This window comes from Hyla sarda, chromosome 7, assembly GCF_029499605.1.
Source record: "Hyla sarda isolate aHylSar1 chromosome 7, aHylSar1.hap1, whole genome shotgun sequence".
In the NCBI taxonomy this organism is placed as follows: Eukaryota; Metazoa; Chordata; class Amphibia; order Anura; family Hylidae; genus Hyla; species Hyla sarda.
The window spans coordinates 193402722-193424008 of NC_079195.1; the positions used below are offsets into that span (position 1 = coordinate 193402722).

The window sequence follows — 21287 nt, forward strand, 5'->3', positions numbered from 1 at the left end:
CGTGCGTAAAAGTCTGAACTATCAAAATATATTGTTAATTATCCCATTCGGTGAATTGCGTAAACGTAAAAATTAAAAAAAGATCATTCTGCAGAGAATTGCAGCTTTTCGACAGCCGGAGGCACCCTGGTTAGAAAACACAGGTCTAATGTTTACAGCACAACATGGAAGGGAGCTCAGGTGTGCTTCAATGGGTGGGGTGTCTGATGTGTGGGAGGGAGAAAAGTGACCTCACACTTACAACCAAGGAATCATAGGACTTGTAGTTGGAGGGTGGGAACTACAATAGGAAATAGCCATTTTGCCAAGAGATAGCAGCAACATTTTGGTGGACTCAGAGCACAGCAATTTAGCTCCAATACAATCATGGATCCTTCCTAAGCATGTCCATTACTGTCTGGCCGGTACGTACTAAAATTACCATATGGGGGATAGACCCTTTAATTTATATATCTCTCCCTGTTTGGGTATAGGGAAAGATCTATGAATCAAGACTGGTGGGGTGGGGAGAAGCCACTGGAATCGTCCCAGATGACTCATGGCTCAAACAACGTTAGAGTGAGGGAGCTTCCCTTTAAAGTGGCAGCAAAAAGATGATGCCCAACTTGCGTACAACCCAAATGTCCATTTTGCCAAAATCCGGAATCACACAATATAATACAGGTAATGGAGTCAATATGAAAACCTAACTAAAACTATTCCTCTTTCTTTAACATCCCCTAAGGGAACACTCTGGGCAAAAGTCATATGCTTCAATAATGACTAGAAAGGCCCTAAGGGATGGCTTCAGAGAACACCAAAGAGCACTTATCATGTATTGCAAACACTAGGCATGACACTGTGTTTTAGTTTTGCCTGGGGTTTCATATCATAGATCAGTAGGTTGATCTATAATATTCCATAATATACCTTTACTGTGTGAATACAGAAGACTTCTCTTCTCATTACTGTTAGGATTGTCTACTACACATTCCAGTTGTCTGGGCTATCTATTCTCATTACTGCTATGGTTGTCCACTGCATACTCCAGTTATATGGGATAAAATAGGTTTCAGGACAATACTGGTTCTCTAGACACTATTATAGCTCCTAATGATGACAGGTCTGCTCCAATCTGCTGGAAAATTCCATTTCCCAGCCTAGCAGGATCATAAAATATGGCTGTTCCACAGATATTGTTCTAGGACTACAGTGAAAGTAGTATCCTTTTTTCTTTATTACACATTTTTTTCATAATTTGAGATTCCTTAAAGGGGTATTCCAAGTTAAATCACCTATCTCCTATCCACACAATAGGGGATAAGTGTCAGATCAGGAGAGCCTGACCACTGGGACTCCTATGGCTCCCATGACTTTTGAGAACAGGAATCCAAGTGTTGTTAGCAGAGCAGAAAGACGCACATGCTCACCCCCTGCTCCATTCATTGTCTATAGAGCTGCTGAAGACAGCCATGTACAGCGCTTGGCTTCAACCGCTCTATAGACAATGAATGGATCAGCTGTGAGCATGCATGTTAGGATTCGGCTAGCTGGATGTGGATCCTCTGTGTCAGCGAGGGATTGGCGTGGACCGCCAATGGGTTGCTACTGGTATTCACCAGAGCCCTCCGCAAAGCGGGATGGTCTTGCTGCGGCGGTAGCAACCAGGTCGTATCCACCGGCAACGGCTCAACCTCGCTGACTGCTGAGAAGGCGTGGGACAGAAGGACTAGACAGAGGCAAGGTCAGACGTAGCAGAAGGTCGGGGCAGGCGGCAAGGCACAAGGCAACAAGATCCGGTAAGGAAGGAAAGGGGAAGTGAGGTTATATGGACAGGGAGCAGGTGGAAGCTAATTGGACTGATTGGGCCAGGCACCAATCATTGGTGCACTGGCCCTTTAAATCTTAGAGAGCTGGCACGCGCGCGCCCTAAGGAGCGGAGCCGAGCTCGCCAGGACGTGACAGCCGGGGACCGGGACAGGTGAGTGACTTGGGATGCGATTCGCGAGCGGGCGCGTCCCGCTATGCGAATCACATCCCCGCCGGCAGTGTCAGTGCAGCGCTCCCGTTCAGCGGGTCTGACCGGGGTGCTGCAGAGAGAGGAACGCCGCGAGCGCTCCGGGGAGGAGCAGGGACCCGGAGCGCTCGGCGTAACAGTACCCCCCCCCCCCTTAGGTCTCCCCCTCTTTTTGTCTCCTTGTCCCTTCAAATGAAAAGAGAACATAGGGGGTGCCTCTTGAGTTTCCTTCTGGAACAAAAAGTCTGGGAGCAGACGTGAGACATTTCTTGCGGCAAGCAGGACCCCAATTCTTGATCTCCCCGGTGGTCCAGTCAAGGGTGGGAGAATGATGCTGGAGCCATGGCAGACCGAGGAGGACTTCAGAGGTGCAGTTGGGCAGGACGAAAAATTAAATTTTCTCGTGATGCAGTCCAATGCTCATAAGCAAGGGCTCTGTGCGGTAACGCACAGTGCAGTCCAACTTCACTCCGTTGACCGAAGAAATGTAGAGCGGCTTGATGAGACGGGTCACCGGGATGCAGAACCTATTCAAAAAAGAGGCCAGAATAAAATGTCCAGAAGAACCAGAGTCCAAGAAGGCCACGGCTGAGAAGGAGGAGTTGGCAGAAGGAGAAATCTGCACGGGCACAGTGAGACGTGGAGAAGCAGACTTCGTACCAAGAGACGCCACACCCACTTGAGCTGGGTGCGTGCGTGCGTTTCCCGGACGTGGAGGACGAATAGGGAAATCCACCAAGAAATGTTCGGTACTAGCGCAGTACAGACATAAATTTTTATCCCTACGGCGAGTCCTCTCTTCATGGGTCAGGCGAGACCGATCCACTTGCATAGCCTCCTCGGCGGGAGGCACAGGGGTAGATTGCAAAGGATACTGTGAGAGGTGCCCAGAGATCAAGGTCTTTTTCCTGGCGGAGCTCCTGGTGTCTTTCAGAAAAACGCATGTCAATGCGGGTGGCCAAATGGATACGTTTTTGCAGGTTGGCAGGAATCTCTCGTGTGGCCAGCACATCCTTGATGTTACTGGATAGGCCTTTTTTAAAGGTCGCGCAGAGGGCCTCGTTATTCCAAGATAATTTGGAGGCGAGAGTACGAAATTGGATGGCGTACTCGCCTACTGAAGAATTACCGTGGACCAGGTTCAGCAGGGCAGTCTCGGCAGAAGAAGCTCGGGCTGGTTCCTCGAAGACACTACGGACTTCAGCGAAGAAGGACTGGACTGTGGCAGGATCATTGCGGTCCCAGAGCGGTGTGGCCCAAGACAAGGCCTTTCCAGACAGAAGGCTCACTACGAACGCCACCTTAGACCGTTCTGTAGGAAATTGGTCCGACAACATCTCCATATGTAGGGAACATTGAGACAGGAAGCCACGGCAGAGTCTAGAGTCGCCATCAAATTTGTCCGGCAGGGACAAGCGGAGGCTAGGAGTGGCCACTCGCTGCAGAGGAGGTGCAGGAGCTGGCGGAGGAGATGGTTGCTGCTGTAGCAGTGGCAGAAGTTGCTGTAACATGGCGGTCAACTGCGACAGCTGCTGTCCTTGTTGGGCAATTTGCTGCGATTGCTGGGCGACCACCGTGGGTAGGTCAGCGAGACTTGGCAGCGGCACCTCAGCGGGATCCATGGCCGGATCTACTGTTAGGATTCGGCTAGCTGGATGTGGATCCTCTGTGTCAGCGAGGGATTGGCGTGGTGGACCGGTTCTAGGGTTGCTACTGGTATTCACCAGAGCCCGCCGCAAAGCGGGATGGTCTTGCTGCGGCGGTAGCAACCAGGTCGTATCCACCGGCAACGGCTCAACCTCGCTGACTGCTGAGAAGGCGTGGGACAGAAGGACTAGACAGAGGCAAGGTCAGACGTAACAGAAGGTCGGGGCAGGCGGCAAGGTTCGTAGTCAATGAGGATAGCAGAAGATCTGGAACACAGGCTTTGAACAACACTAACGCTTTCTCTGGCACAAGGCAACAAGATCCGGCAAGAAAGGAAAGGGGAAGTGAGGTTATATGGACAGGGAGCTGGTGGAAGCTAATTGGACTGATTGGGCCAGGCACCAATCATTGGTGCACTGGCCCTTTAAATCTCAGAGAGCTGGCGCGCGCGCCCTAAGGAGCGGAGCCGCGCGCGCCAGGACGTGAAAGCCGGGGACCGGGACAGGTGAGTGACTTGGGATGCGATTCGCGTGCGGGCGCGTCCCGCTATGCGAATCGCGTCCCCGCCGGCAGTGTCAGTGCAGCGCTCCCGGTCAGCGGGTCTGACCGGGGCGTTGCAGAGAGAGGAACGCCGCTAGCGCTCTGGGGAGGAGCAGGGATCCGAAGCGCTCGGCGTAACAATGCATGACCTACTGCACTATCCAAAACAACATTCAGTTCACCATTCTTGAGTTTGTGGAGGGCCAAAGTGATTGAACCCCTCCTCCGTGACTTAACACTTATTCCCTATCCTGTCGATTGCAGATCATTAAACTAACTTGGAGTACCCATTCGAGGAACATGACCCATTTGGTCAACTCCGGTCAAGATACCCTATTAGGGCAATGAACGTCATGCTTGGGGATCTTATTGGTTTCCTTCATCTGTTAGTTAGCTGGTGGGTTCTCATTTAGAGAAGGATTTGAATACTATTTTTCACGAGCATCTAGGCTCTTCTTATAAAACATCTCACAAACATCCCCAATTCACTTTCTATGTCAGCTTTTCTTAATTTTCTCTCATGTTTGTACAATGTTTTTATCTTCGTATACACAGGACTTGTTATCAATGATATCTAATAATAAATTGACCTTATCAATGTATGTGTCCAAAGTCCACTTTGGGTTCCTTATATACAGCGTGGTTCAAAAATGATGGTGCAGACTCATAGCTTTGGTATTCATAACTAAGCTGACATCAAAGTGATTTCCATTGGAGACTTTACAGATGTCTAGGCCGTAGTCTAGATCTGTCCAGACATGGTCAGCATATCCTCAGATATGGACTTTACTGTTTCCTCGGGGGGGGGGGGTTGGGGGGGGGGGTTTGGGGGGGGGGGGTTATAATGGGTAGGCGGATACACTGATAGTCCTTAATGTAGCCCCACAGAAAGAAGTTGCAGAGTGTTAAATCTGACAATCTCAGGGGACAACACAACATTGGTGAATCGTTGTTTCCAGTACTGCTGATCCAACATGTAACTAGCTTTTTCTGGCTTCATTGTTGCCATTTTATGCCACACTATGTAAGCTCACTTCAAATTTAGCTCTTTTAAATTAAAACTGTGCTATGATTGGTCGATCTGGGCAACTAAGTTTTCCTTTGATTTTTAGTCATTGACCATTTACTATTGATGTTACTTTATCTACAGTCTTTAATTTTGTTTCATCCTTTTGAATCTGGGCCTACCAAAAGGGTCTCTGGTACCCTTGTGGGCCAGTTCAACCCTCTTTAAATTATCTATGTTGATTATTGGGAAAAGTTCTTTTCTCTCACGCACGTCTAGTGTTTTTTTGAACAAGAACATTTTTACCTATGTTACTGTGTCTGAAGATCTGTAAGAATCTCCACGGCATAACCACATCTGTGTATATATGCGAGCAGCCTCAATGCCCCTGCTACAGATTTCTCTTTACTTTGTTTACAACCGAGTGATTTCATATTGTTATTTTCCATATTTTGTATCTTCTTCAGTCTTAAGAATCCATACTTTGTCCCTGTACTATAACATTTTTTTTTCCATCCTTGATCTTGCCAATACTTTGAAAAGTTTGGCTTTGAATGACACACAACTTTGCTCTGCTTGGGTTCCTTATTAAGTTACAAATCATATTACCGCACCTTGTGCTGGGATTTCAAACTGCTGGAGGACAGAACAGTAAATTCTTTGAAGAATGGGAATTCTGCACTTCCCAATGAATTTTACATTATACAATAAATCATACACGTTGGCAGAGCAATATACGTTGACAAAAAAACAATACATTAGTATAAGTTTTATTGGTACCATTCTCATTGTTTAAAGTTAAGATATTTTAGATGCATATTTTTAGCTTGTTCTTTCTTAATTATTTGCATCTGGCTATAACTTACAGATATCGCTGAACTATTAATCATCTTATTATTTGGGGTTCCAAGCATCATTTTATCTGTATTCGCAGAATAGAAGAGAATTCTTGTACAGAGTAAAAGGAAGAACCTTGCCCTTAACAGAGCTTAGAAAATGTAGAAAATAGTAAGAATATGATGCAGAATATCCAGCCATGTACGTGTATCACATGTGCTTTCCTTTGTGTCCGTCTTTCCAGTTGGATCAATCTTGGTTCTGGTAAATAAAATGCTTATCTCTAATGGCTGCACTGAACCACAAACCATAATATGAAACACCAGCCAATTGTTCTCTGTTATAAGTTTGTCAGTTATTCAGTAGCAGGACATGTAGCAGTGGCTTACATAGTTCTCCTTACAGCTTCATAAAATGGCACCCTTGACAAATAAGGGTCTGTCTAGTAAAGCTGAAGGAAAACAGCTGAGAAATGGGGAGTGAAGTCTGCTGCCGCACACTTCTCCCAACTTGTTCTAATGATTGGTGGGGGTCTAAGAACTGAGACCGGGACCAATCAGAACTTTTGAAATTTTTCCTTCATGCACACCACAGATTTCACCTCTACCACCTCTGCAACACACTCCAAATGCTGACTATCCTCACTCCTCCTATCTATCCTTCTGCTTAGTACTAGTGGGGGAAGCAAAGACAAAGATGATGTAACAGACCATTTAGGACAGACATTTTCACAATGCCATGTAACTGTCGATGATGAGGAATCCATTGACATCTGGCTAAACGTCATATTGTCAGACCCTTCCTCCTCCTGAGATGACTGAAAACAAGTCAACCAGTCCAGAAGGGACTTATTATACTCCAAACCACACAACCCCTGGAAGACAGTGAAAACCTTTCTTTGCTGATGCTGCTACTACCATGAGGCACCAGGCTGCTGCTGCTACCTGTACTGGGCCTGGGCAAACAGGTGGTGCCTACAGGGCTGCTACTGCCACCAACATGCTTATTGGCAGAGGACATGGCAGGGGTGCTCTTTCCTCTACCCCTTCATCTGCCAACTATTCTTTTAAAAATGGATATTTTGTTTTGGGGTGATTGGGCACTTACCATGTAGTCAAGTGGCAGAAAAACTTCCAGTCAACTTTCAATCTTGGCACTATTAGGGTAGGGTCACATGTGCCATATTTTAATGCATATTTGCTGCTACGCATCTTCCTAACCATTGTAGTCAATGGGTAGCAAAATCAACTGCAGAAAATACACAGCTAAATACAGCATATGTGACTCTATCTTAAATGTGGATTTATGTTAAACAGAGGTAGAAATTCTATCTGTTTGATAAAATACACGTAACTGGGCCTTAGATGCATATTCTGTGTTCTCTCAACACTTTCAATGCTTGTTTATTTGATGTTTTGGAGGAGATTCATCAAGACCTGTGCAGGGAAAAAAGTTGGCCAGTTGCCCATAGAAACCGATCAGATTGCTTCTTTTATTTTTCAGAGGCCTTTTCAAAAAAGAAAGATGTGATCTGATTGGTTGCTATAGGCAACTGGTCAACTTTTTCTCTGCACAGGTTTTGATAAATCTCCCCAAATATTTCTAAATGCTGTGCAGAAAGCTCAGGCAATATGGCTGTCCCATAAAAATAGACAAAAAATGAAATAAAACATTTGCAATCAGAAATGGAAACAAATAAAAAAAAATAAAAAAATGTAATGTCTGCTTCTGATCAGGCAAAAAACATTTAGACGACACATTCTCCTTAATATAATTAAGAATATAACTAGGACAGTTCACTAAAGAGGAATTCTGATTCCTACACTGAGTACGTAATAACCCGCATTGTGCCACCATTTATATTAGACTCACGAGTGATCGAGATGAAGGATAACTTGGGTATTATTTGGTGATCAGCATACTGTATGTAACATCAAAGGCTATGCTTGTTCTAGAACAAGTTTTAATAGGCAAACATTTGTTTTTCATGTACAGATTAAAATGTAAGTTTTATTCTCTGAAAGAGCATTTACCCCACAGCAGAAATCCTCTGTAAAATGTCCATTTGTTCAAAGTCTAGTATTTTATTCAGATATTTCTTTAGTTTCTAAGGCAACCAATATGGCATCACATGGGGGTTATCTTTAACCCTTGTGTAATGTCTGATTCGTGCATCTTGTGATTTCGGTCGGCTCATTTCCTAACCCTAAATAGCTTTTTACCCGGACTAAAAACTGCAGCAGACCACAGTTTTCTGTTAGGGTCAAAAGCCGGTTACGGTCAGAAAATGAGTCACTAGCTGACTAGCTGAAATGAATTGGGCACAGCACAGATCCGGCAGGGTTTGGCAGCAGGCGGTTTTGAAATTCTCCCATTAGATCCGGCTGCCGCATGCACAAATAGTGGTGCACATGTACCCCAACAGTGATTCTTAGACCTACCAGATCTGCTGAACATTTCTGTGAACGTATGTTACGATGATCGTTCATTTGGCCGATAATCAGCCTGTGTAAAAGGCGTTTTAGGCTGTCACCTATCAAAGTCACAGAATGTTCCCAAACTCCTGAGGTGCTGAGGGCTGGAGCGCCTGCTCTCTTTCCCTCCCGTCTCTGTCCCTGCTTGATGGACAGTCACGGATTGGGTTCCAGCTTCCTGATCTGAAAATTCCCCAGCAGAACACTGCCCAGAGCATTCCACTGCCTCCAATGGCTTCCCCAGTTAAGCAGCAAACTGGCACCCCACTATCCTCAGGATGTAAAAGAAAATCTAATTCATCAGACCAGGCCAATTTTTTTCTAATGCTCCCTGGTCCAGTTCTGATATTATATCCCATTGTAGCCATTTTGGCAGTAGATGGGTCATCATAGGCACTCTGATTGGTTTGCGGCTATATAGCCTCATACATGGCAAACTGCAGTGCCCTGTGTGTTCTTAAGTCATTAATTTGTGCTACAGTAGCTATTCTGTGGGATTGGTGAAGTAAGAATGCTGCTTTATTATTTAATCAACAGGAACACAGAACACAGCATGCACGAACCAAGGAGTGACACGTTTCGGCGGGTGTAGCCGCCTTAGTCGTACTACCAATGTTATTCATGTCATCTGTCAGTGGTTGTAATGTAATGGCTTATTGGCATATACCCGATATATGGTCATGGTGCTCTGGCACTCTATGCTACCAGCCATGGCTACCCCTGCGTTCCTGCAGATGGGGCCCGAAAATTGCAGTCTGCAATTATTGGTAAATAGCAAGCTCTAGCCATGGCCATTAGCACTTTCTATTCACTATAATTGAAGGCTGCACCTGGACTTGCAGCTGTTTAAAGTGATAAGTGTAGGTGACACTTGCAGTGAAGGAACGCAGGGGTAACCACATCCGGGAACACTGCATGCAAGAGCATCCAACTACATGGTTACAATTATCATTTACATATACATATTCCCTATAGTCTTTAAATGTAGGGCTATATTAATTTGTGGCATGTGGTACCACGTTCAAATTTCTATATATATTTTTTTTTCATGATGATACCCACTCTTTCTCACTGTTGTGTGGATGAAGAGAAACTACAGCTCTCAGGCTGGCCATACACATTAGATATGTGTTGGCCAAACCTGCTGGAAATGGCCAACCATCTAATTCTATATTGCTACATAGTACGTAAGGCCAAAAAAAAAACACATGTACATTTGTTTGGCCTATTACCCTATTGTAATGTGTATGGGTTCTCCCAACTCTCCCCTGATGTGTATGTGAGAACGATTGGACATGTTGGATTTTAACTACCTGATCTTTTTGTTTTTGAGAGATTTGATGGGGTTCTTAGGGTTTTGATCGGTAGGGATCTCAGTGCTGACATCTCCACTGATCAGGAGAATGAGCAGGGAGAAGCTTGTTGTAGCATGCTTTATTCCTCAGCATGCAATGGCCTCCTGCAAGCAGGGTAGTGAAGCACACTACCCAGTGGTTCTCCCTGCTTGTTCTCTTTCTTGATTGGTGAGGGTCTCAGCACTAAGACCCCCAACTGATCAACACTTTTGACATGTCTCTGTCACATTCACAAAAGTATCTCTGTGACATGTCAAAAGTAATTATTTTATTAAAGAAGAACTGTACTGAAATTTTATCCATTACCTCTGTGCCCGTACTGCAAAAAAAAAGTCTGCAAAAAAACAGTCTCCGCAGCAATCCGGTCTGAGGAAGGTCCTCATTGGACCAAAACGTTACCTTGTTTGGATTGCTTAATGCACACTGATGTGTTTACTGAAAACGGTGTACCAAGTCTTTATTGTAGTGCGCTCAGCCTGTAACCGGCTGAGGCGGGACATCGCTGAGGCCGGCGATATGCTGAGTGCAGTATGAGTCACTGTCCCCAGGAAGAAGACCGGCACCGGAGCACCGGGACACATATTGCGCAACAGGGGGACATTTGTTTTTTAAAGTTTTTGCAGCCCGGGCACAGAGGTAATGGAAAAATTTTCAGTGCAGTTCTCCTTTAAAGACAGGGACACTTAAAGTCTGGATTCAGATACGTTTTCTAAAACATTGAATCCACTGGCTTTGGCAACAAAAAAAAGGTTTGCGCCCCTAGCTGTAACTATAATGTTTTGCTATTCAAATCAGGTAAATTGTTCTTCTTGTTCAAATAATAGACAACTGTTTGGCATATGGCAGTAAATATGATTTTCAATGGCTTTAACCTTGTTTTAATTTGCTTTGCATCCCCAGAACCCGTTTGCTCTCAGATAATGAATAGATCATAATGAATGTGTTATTTACATTATATAGAGCCACAAACAAGGTAAACGTGTTGTTGTTTTCTTACCTTGCCGCTGAGCTTTAATTATTTGGTAGCTTTTCCTAAGCATTTACAAGACAATAAATGGTGATTTTATGTGAGGATCCCAAATATGCAGTGATAGCAGTATTGTAAATGCCAATCAAGCCATCACGACACGTGCAAACATAATTAAGAAATCAAGAAAAAGCAATCATATGAAATTAATAGAAAAATAATCATTCAGCTAGGAAAAAATATGTGCAGTGTGTTGGGGGAGGTGCAGCTTATCACTACTAATCCCAAGGTCCATTAATCACCTGAGAAAGGGTCAAATGGCTTGGTGTTCAATAACCCACTTATTTTGATTCAAAATTGGACATTTCTCTAAAATCAAAGATAATTAGTGACCTATTTTATTGAAGTTGTTCCACTTCTGTTTTTACTAATTAAACAAATATATGCTTAAAGGGGTACTCTGGGTAACTAGAGGGAATATATCCAGGTCGTGTGGTGGCTTTGGTGCTTTAAAAAAATATATATTTAGTGAGTGTGTGTCTGTATATAAGAGAGTGAAGTGAAGTATACAAGTGAGTGTAAGTATAAAAGTGAGAGAGAGTACAATTAAGGGAATACTGTAAGTACTGTGAGAATTTAGTGCATTTCTGTGAGGGTTTTTTTCTCTGTCTGGGAGGAATACAGGTGGAGAGTGGATGGAGTAGTTAGTTAATTAGCAACTGATAAATTACAGCTGTTTGCAGCCAGCTAGCCCTTTGCATTCACTTCCAGGCAGTGGAAGAGAGAGGTGGTGTCTGGTAACTATAAAAGAAAGTATACTAAGTGATTGTCTGAGCTAGTGATTGTGTTTCTGTATACAGGAGTGTGAAGTGTACAAGTGAGTGTAAGTATAAAAGTGAGAGGGACTTTAAATTCAGGGAGTTTAATTTAAATATTTGATTGTTTTTTTTACTGTTAAGTTTTGCAATCCCCAAATCTAATATGGCCTCCATGTTGCAAAAGGCAGTCCAGTGTGCATCTTGCACAATGTATGCAATCCTTGAACAGCAATTTGAGGGTGCAAATTGTTGTGCAAATGTGTACGAGTTTTTCATTTGGAAGCCCAGATCCTGGATCTAGAGGAGCAACTGGCAACACTGAGATGCATTGAAAACTTGGAGAGGAGTCTCCTGCTCACTGAGTAGGTACTCTCTGGGGTAGAGGTGGGGAGGATATTGGGACAGAGGTGCAGGACAATCAGGTAGCTAGCTGGGTTACAGTTAGAAAATGGGGTTAAGGGAAAAGTGTCAGGGAGGCTAGTTCTCATCTGGCACACCCCAACAAGTTTGCCCGGTTGGCAGATGAGGGGGATGCTATTTCAGAGCTAGCAGTACTGCAGCAGGACTCTGCCTCTGACCGCCAGGGAGTTGTCAGCACCAATAAGGATGGAGGGAGGAGCGCAGGGCAGGCCAGACAGGTACTGGCAGTGGGGGACTCAATTATTAGGGGGACAGACAGCGTGATCTGTCACAAAGACCGGGATCGCCGAACAGTGTGTTGTCTTCCTGGGGCTCGAGTTCGGCACATAGCGGATCAGGTTGACAGGTTGCTGGGTGGGGCTGGAGAGGACCCAGAAGTTATGGTAAATATTGGCACCAATGAAAAAGTAAGAGGTAGGTGAAGTGTCCTTAAAAATGATTTCAGGGACTTAGGCCACAAGCCTAAGACAATTTTCTGAAATATTACCTGTACCACAAGCCACACCAGAGAGGAAGCGGGAGATTAGGGAGGTAAATAAGTTGCTCAGAAGCTGGTGTAGGAAGGAGGGGTTTGGGTTCATGGAGAAGCTGTTGGATACCGGCTCTACTGTAGGGATGGGCAGCACCTTAATGGGGAGGGTGCATCTGTGCTTGGGGGCACATTACTGGACTTAATATTAACCAACAGACCTGACAGAGTAACTAATGTGCAAGTAGAAGGACACCTAGGAAAAAGTGATCATAATATAATACATTATTACTTGTTCTTCAATAAGGGAATCTCTTGAGGGGCCACTAAAACAATGAACTTTAGGAAGGCGAAGTTTGATCAACTCAGAGAAGCCCTTAACAATATAAATTGGGATAATGTCCTCAAAAACAAGAATACTGACACTAAATGGGAGACTTTTAAAAATATCTTAAATTCTCACTTTAAGATGTATATACCTTATGGGAATAAAAGGGTCAGAAATAAAAGAAAACCAATATGGATGAATAAAAATGTTAAGGGGGCAATAACCGACAAAAATAAAGCATTTAAACTACTAAAACAGGAAGGCAGTGAAGAAGTATTAAAAAGCTATAGAGAAAAATGTAAAAAAAAAACAGATAAAAGCCGCAAAAATAGAGACAGAAAGATTAATTACCAAAGAGAGTAAAACTAACCCCAAAATGTTCTTTATCTATATAAATTAGGGATGTCCCGATACCGATGCTGGTATCGGTATCAGGGCCGATACTAGCCATTTGCATGGTATCGGGGACTCGTTTAATGTCCCCGATACCATGCCCGATACCTGGTGCCGCTCTGCTGCCCCATTCTCCCGTCCTCCAGTCCGCATCATAGTATTCCATGGAGCAGCATGTGACACACGTCACTCCGCCTCCTCCCCTGCGCCCAGTGTAACGCTACGCAGGAAGCAGAGTGACGTGTATGTGACATGCTCCTCCATAGGACGACACGATGCGGACCGGAGGACAGGAGAACGGGGCAGCAGAGCGGCAGCACCAGCACCCGACAGAGGAGGTGAGCTGCCTGCAAAGAGGGGGCTGCTACTAGTGTCTAAGTGGGGGGCCCTGCTGCTGTCTAAACGGGGGGGGGGGGCTGCTGCTGTCTAAACGGGAAGGCCTGCTGCTGTCTAAAGGGGGGGCTGCTGCTATCTAAAGAGGGGGGCCTGCTGCTGTCTAAAGGGGGAGGCCCTGCTGCTGTCTAATAGGGGGGGGGGCTGCTGTCTAATAGGGGGGGGGGCTTCTGCTGTCTAATGGGGGGGCCTTCTGCTGTCTAATGGGGGGGGCTGCTGCTGTCTAATGGGGGGGACGGCTGCTCCTGTCTAAAGGGGGGGGCGGCTGCTGCTGTCTAAAGGGGGGGGGTGGCTGCTGCTGTCTAAAGGGGGGGGGCTGCTACTGTCTAAAGGGGGGGGGCTACTGCTGTCTAAAGGGGGGGCCCCTGCTGCTGTCTAAAGGGGGGGCCCCTGCTGCTGTCTAAAGGGGGGGCCCCTGCTGCTGTCTAAAGGGGGGCCCTGCTGCTGTCTAAACGGGGGGGCCCTGCTGCTGTCTAAAGGGGGGGCCAGCTGCTGTCTAAAGGGGGGACCCTGCTGCTGTCTAAACAGGGGGGCCCTGCTGCTGTCTAAAGGGGGGGGGCTGCTGCTGTCTAAAGGGGGGGGGGCCCTGCTGCTGTCTAAAGGGGGGCCCTGCTGCTGTCTAAAGGGGGGCTGTGGTCTACAGGGGAGCTGCTGCCTACAAGGGGGGCTGCTACTAATGACTGCCAGGGGGCTGCGGCTAATGTCTGCAAGGGGATACTACCTACTATTTAACACAATCTTACAGCAGAGTCACCTACACTAACTTGAATTTATAGGTAGGCAGTAGCAACCAGGTCGTATCCACTAGCAACGGCTCTACCTCGCTGACTGCTGAGAAGGCGTGGGACAGAAGGACTAGGCAGAGGCAAGGTCAGACGTAGCAGAAGGTCGGGGGCAGGCGGCAAGGTTCGTAGTCAGGATGGGTAGCAGAAGTTCAGGTACACAGGCTTTGGACACACTAAACGCTTTCACTGGCACAAGGCAACAAGATCCGGCAAGGGAGTGCATGGGAGGAGGTCAGATAAAGGCAGGGAGCAGGTGGAAGCCAATTAAGCTAATTGGGCCAGGCACCAATCATTGGTGCACTGGCCCTTTAAGTCTCAGAGAGCTGGCGCGCGCGCGCCCTAGAGAGCGGAGCCGCGCGTGCCAGCACATGACAGCAGGGGACCGGGACGGGTAAGTGACCTGGGATGCGATTCGCGAGCGGGCGCGTCCCGCTGTGCGAATCGCATCCCCAACGGCCAAGACAGTGCAGCGCTCCCGGTCAGCGGGACTGACCGGGGCGCTGCAGGGAGAAAGACGCCGTGAGCGCTCCGGGGAGGAGCGGGGACCCGGAGCGCTAGGCGTAACAGTACCCCCCCCCCTTAGGTCTCCCCTTCTCTTTGTCCGGTAACTGCCTCCCCTGGGATGAGGACACCGGGAAAGAATGGAGGGTTTCCTCAACGGCAGGCAGTACAGCAGGAGTGGGAATGGGGAGGGAGGGCAGAGGGCGAGGCCTGGCACGGGGCAGTGTGACACCAGGACGGGGGCCATGGGGAGGCACAGAGGCTTGCCTGACGGGACTGGGAGGGGGGGAGAGGCACTTCCTGTGGCAGGCAGAGTCCCAGTTCCTGATCTCCCCGGTGGTCCAATCAATGGTGGGGGAATGAAGCCGGAGCCAAGGCAGACCGAGGAGGACCTCAGAGGTACAGTTGGGGAGAATGAAGAACTCAATCCTCTCAAGGTGGGGTCCAATAGACATGAGGAGGGGCTCTGTGCGGTAACGCACGGTGCAGTCCAATCTGGCTCCGTTGACCGCGGAAATGTAGAGCGGCTTGACGAGACGGGTCACCGGGATGCTGAATTTATTAACAAACGACTCCAGAATAAAATTTCCAGAGGCACCGGAGTCCAAGCAGGCCACGGCTGAGAGGGAGGAGTTGGCTGAAGAAGAAATCCGCACGGGTACCGTGAGACGTGGAGGAGCAGACTTGGAACCAAGAGACGCCACACCCACGTGAGCTGGGTGCGTGCGTGCGTTTCCCAGGCGTGGAGGACGGATAGGGCAATCCACCAAGAAATGCTCGGTACTGGCACAGTAAAGACAGAGATTTTCTTCCCTACGGCGATTCCTCTCTTCCTGGGTCAGGCGAGACTTATCCACTTGCATGGCCTCCTCGGCGGGAGGCCCAGGCGTAGATTGCAACGGATACTGTGGGAGAGGTGCCCAGAGATCTAAGTCTTTTTCCTGGCGGAGCTCTTGGTGTCGCTCAGAAAAACGCATGTCAATGCGGGTAGCTAGATGGATGAGTTCTTGCAGATTGGCAGGAATCTCTCGTGCGGCCAGCACATCCTTGATGCGACTGGATAGGCCTTTTTTAAAGGTCGCGCAGAGAGCCTCGTTATTCCATGATAACTCGGAGGCAAGAGTACGAAATTGGATGGCGTACTCGCCTACTGAAGAATTACCCTGGACCAGGTTCAACAGGGCAGTCTCGGCAGAAGAAGCTCGGGCTGGCTCCTCGAAGACACTCCGGAGTTCAGCGAAGAAGGCCTGGACTGTGGCTGTGGCAGGATCATTGCGGTCCCAGAGCGGTGTGGCCCAAGACAAGGCCTTTCCTGAAAGAAGGCTTACTACGAACGCCACCTTAGACCGTTCTGAAGGAAACAAGTCCGACAACATCTCCATATGCAGGGAACACTGAGACAAAAATCCACGGCAGAGTTTAGAGTCCCCATCAAATTTGTCCGGCAGGGACAAGCGGAGGTTAGGAGCGGCCACTCGCTGCGGAGGAGGTGCAGGAGCTGGCGGAGGAGATGGTTGCTGCTGTAGCAGAGGCAGAAGTTGCTGTAACATGGCGGTCAACTGCGACAGCTGCTGTCCTTGTTGGGCAATCTGCTGCGATTGCTGAGCGACCACCGTGGGAAGATCAGCGAGACTTGGCAGCGGCACCTCAGCGGGATCCATGGCCGGATCTACTGTCACGATTCGGCTTCCAGGTAGTGGATCCTCTGTGTCAGCGAGGGATTGGCGTGGACCGTGCTAGTGGACCGGTTCTAAGAGGCTACTGGTATTCACCAGAGCCCGCCGCAAAGCGGGATGGTCTTGCTGCGGCAGTAGCAACCAGGTCGTATCCACTAGCAACGGCTCTACCTCGCTGACTGCTGAGAAGGCGTGGGACAGAAGGACTAGGCAGAGGCAAGGTCAGACGTAGCAGAAGGTCGGGGGCAGGCGGCAAGGTTCGTAGTCAGGATGGGTAGCAGAAGTTCAGGTACACAGGCTTTGGACACACTAAACGCTTTCACTGGCACAAGGCAACAAGATCCGGCAAGGGAGTGCATGGGAGGAGGTCAGATAAAGGCAGGGAGCAGGTGGAAGCCAATTAAGCTAATTGGGCCAGGCACCAATCATTGGTGCACTGGCCCTTTAAGTCTCAGAGAGCTGGCGCGCGCGCGCCCTAGAGAGCGGAGCCGCGCGTGCCAGCACATGACAGCAGGGGACCGGGACGGGTAAGTGACCTGGGATGCGATTCGCGAGCGGGCGCGTCCCGCTGTGCGAATCGCATCCCCAACGGCCAAGACAGTGCAGCGCTCCCGGTCAGCGGGACTGACCGGGGCGCTGCAGGGAGAAAGACGCCGTGAGCGCTCCGGGGAGGAGCGGGGACCCGGAGCGCTAGGCGTAACACTCACCATGTGTACATCAGTCTCACCGCCAATGCAAATTCCCTGTTCTGTCCAATGGAGAAGAGAGAAATCTTGGCTCATACTACAGCAGCCGCCTCCATTGTACACAACAAGAAACCCACATATCATATGGTAAACAGCGCCAGAAACCGCATCACCATGCTGTCAGATTCCCTTTAAAATATAAGTAATCATACTTGGTATCGGCGAGTACTAGAATTAAAGTATCGGTTCTCGTACTTGTTCTTAAAAAAATGGTATCGGGACATCCCTAATATAAATAGCAAAAAGGTTAAAAATGAAAGTGTTGGCTCTTTAAAAAAAACGATAATGAAGAAATAATAAATGGGGATCAGGAAAAAGCTAATATATTAAATTCTTCTCCACTGTATTCACCGAGGAAAATGAAATGCCAGGTGAAATACAGCGAGATAAGGTAAACCCCCATACAGGTCACCTGCTAACTCAAGAAGAAGTACAGGTCACCTGCTAACTCAAGAAGAAGTACAGGTCACCTGTCTAACCCAGGAAGAAGTACAGTGCCGCTTACAAAAAATCAAAATAGACAAATTACCAGGCCCAGATGGCATTCACCCCCGTGTTCTAAAGGAATTAAGTAATGTAATAGACAGACCTCTATTTTTAATATTCAGGGACTCTATAGTAACAGGGACTGTTCCCCAGGACTGGCACATGGCAAATGTGGTGCCAATATTTAAAAAGGGTTCAAAATGTGATCCCGGGAATTATAGGCCTGTTAGTTTAACCTCTGTTGTATGTAAATTGTTTGAGGGTTTCCCAATGGATGCTATTTTGGAGTATCTTGATAAAAATAAACGTATGACTCGATATCAGCATGGCTTTATGAGGGATTGGTCGTGTCAAACTAACCTGATCAGCTTTTATGTGGAGGTGAGCTCCAGACTGGACCAGGGGGAATCGCTGGATGTGGTATATCAGGATTTTTCCAAAGCATTTCATACAGTGCCACATAAAAGGTTTGTGCATAAAATGAGAATGCTTGGACTGGGGGAAAATGTGTACAAGTGGGTAAGTACCTGGCTCAGTGATAGGAAACAGAGGGTGGTTATTAATGGTACTTTTTCTGATTGGGTGACTGTTACAAGTGGGGTACCACAGGGGTCAGTCTTGGGTCTTGTTCTATTACTTGTAGAGGGGTTGAATAGTAAAGTAGCAATCTTTACAGATTATAGAAAACTCTAAAGCGGTAAACACTATAGAGGACAGTGCACTGTTACAAATGGATCTGGATAGATTGGAGGTTTGGGCTGAGAAGTGACAGATGAGGTTCAACACTGATAAATGTAAGGTAATACACATGGAAAAGGACTTGGGAGTCTTAGTTAACAGTAAATTTATCCGTAGTGACCACTGTCGGGCAGCTGCTGCCAAAGGCAAATAAAATCATGGGGTGCATCAATAGGGGCATAGGTGCCCACGACAAGGAAATAATTCTACCACTGTACAAATCACTAGTCAGACCACACATAGAATACTGTGTACAGTACTGGGCACCAGTGTACAAGAAAGATATAGTGGAGCTGGGGAGAGTTCAAAGACGGGCAACTAGAGTAATACGGGGAATGGGAGGACTACAGTACCCAGAAAGATTATCAGAATTAGGGTTATTTATCTTAGAAAAAAGAAGGCTTAGGGGCGATCTAATAACTATGTATATATATATCAGGGGACAGTACAGAGATCTCTCCCATGATCTATTTATACCCAGGACTGTATCTATAACAAGGGGGCATCCTCTACGTTTACAGGAAAGAAGGTTTCTACACCAGCACAGATGTGGATTATTTACTGTAAGAGCAGTGAGACTGTGGAATTCTCTGCCTGAGGAGGTGGTCATGGTTAACTCGGTAAAATAATTTAAAAGGGGTCCGGATGCATTTTTGGAGAATAATAAGATTACAGGATTCTAGATTTATAGGGACAGAACGTTGATCCAGGGATTTATTCTGATGCCATATTTGGAGTCAGGAAGGAATTTTTACCTCTAGTATGAGTTTTTTTTTTTTTTTTTGCCTTCCTCTGGATCAACTCAGTAGGGACTCATTGAGGATATAGGTTGAACTTGAAGGACTCTGGTCTTTTTTCAACCTTATGAACTATGCTACTATATACTTCCATGAAGTACCCCTTTAACTCATGTTTCTGTTTTTTAGGGCATTGTTGCTTTTTGCTCACATTTTTTACATTCATTTCCAGATTCAGTTGAATGGGTTATACAGAAATAGCTAAACAGAACTGTTGTCTTCAATGCTCCAGCTGTCCTCAGGTTGTGTGTGGTTTTACAACTTTGCTGTAATATTCGCGCCTGACCAGGCTGTGCATGTACTCTCTGGTCAGGTAAGAGTTACAGGCCTTGGCCAATCAGAAGCTAGCAGGGGTTATTTCTGGCCTCCACAGCCTCTCGGGCTGGCTGCTAATTTCACTTGGCACTTTGTCTCTGTCTCTGCACACATGTATCCCTGTTTTAGCCATGGCCTTTTTAGTTTTATTTGTTTATGTACTTTTAGCTTAGTTGTAAGTTATCTGTCGGTGCCTTGGTCAGTTATCCTGTCTACTTCGGTATCTGTATTAGTAACTTTTTTTTTTTGTGTTCACACCTCTTCCTGTTTAAGCATGCATGAGATAGGCAAAAGGCTATCCTTCATATAAGATATCTCTTTCTTCTTCTAACCATACAATGTAAATATTTCATTGTCTCCCTAGCTTACTGTACTCTGCCCATTGGGGATATAATTGCTTATACTTAGTTCTTCTCACAATACTTTTGCTTATCAAAGATCTTTTCGAAAAACAGAACAAAGGGTCTGTCAGGCACCGATACCTTCATTCCATATGAACGGAGGGAGCACTGAAGTTCATCTCATGCATAGATGCATTAATGCAACCTAGTCATTAGTATATAACTTGGTTTTAAAGGCCAATACTCCCCCTCCCCAAAATAAAGAGATTTAAAACCGAATGATAAACTTCTAAGTTCTTCTCTTGTGTAAAGTTTCTAATGTTCAGTCTTTTATAGCTTGTCCCGAACAAACTGATACTGGATTTACAAATATGACAACCATAATTGGTCACAATGGCTATATGAAGAGATACATTCCTAAAAAAAAAATGGGTTGTCATCAGTTTTGCATTTGTGGCTTTGATCTATTGGGATGTAAAGCTACTAGAATAGCCGATGAGCTTCCAAATCCAATAGTCTTTTCCTCCCATATGACATCCTCATAACACCCCTGTGTAGTATTTCATTCTCTACATCACGTTTGACTTTAGATATTATTTTGGATCAACATCAACCTTGTTCCACCTCTAATATATGCTTGTCCACATTCCTCAGTTCACATTTCTTCTCACCCTCATTTAACGTTCCTATTTATTATCCAATTCACGTAGCATAAATAAGACAACCTGATTGATTTTCTAAATAAACACAGCCACATTGCCATTGTGATAAGGCTTTTATGTGTTTTGTGTCAATGGAAGACCTTACCTTGAAAAAAGAAAAGAATTATGTAAAAATGTACTCACAGTGGGAGAATTTATCATTAGCGCAGATTTTTACGTATTGCAAAACCGACTGCTCAAGTGTGTGGTTTTTCCATTTTCTGTGCAAAATAAGGATGTTCTGCACATCACTTCATAAATATGCACATGTGAAATGACTGGATAGTGCAAAAAAGGACGAAAAGCTCCCACACATTTCTACACCAGTTGGTCACTGGAGTACATTTGTGCAAAAATTATTTTTATACAAATCATAAACTGAGCACACCAACCAGTGCATCCACAAACTATGTCCCCTGCAAGCAGACAGCAAGAAAAATGGTGAAGCTAGCGCAGACATGAAAATAGTGCAAAAATAGCGACAACTTTGGTGCGCAAAATAAAAATCGCACAGCACAGTTTTTATGCAGTGCTTATGCTCTTTTCTATCTTTTTGTA

General features: G+C 46.3%; 1 protein-coding gene and 1 long non-coding RNA gene across 10 annotated transcripts in view; one reads left to right on the forward strand and one right to left on the reverse strand.

The window, feature by feature from the left end:
- SEC16B (SEC16 homolog B, endoplasmic reticulum export factor) overlaps positions 1–21287 on the forward strand; it is a 293732-nt gene that overhangs the window by 258725 nt on the left and 13720 nt on the right. The window contains exon 27 of one of the 9 annotated variants that reach the window (XR_008846565.1): positions 6124–6211. The exons of 7 other annotated variants lie outside the window; for them this stretch is intronic. Coding sequence is in view for 1 of the 2 variants with exons in the window: in XM_056531985.1 (XP_056387960.1) it covers positions 6124–6198 (75 nt within the window). In the remaining variant the exon portion in view is untranslated. Of the gene's footprint in view, positions 1–6123; positions 6227–21287 lie in introns of those variants that run through there. One more of the 9 variants, XM_056531985.1, reaches the window with a different exon arrangement.
- Positions 1–21287, reverse strand: part of LOC130282960 (uncharacterized) — a 126080-nt gene that overhangs the window by 67965 nt on the left and 36828 nt on the right. The window lies entirely within an intron of this gene.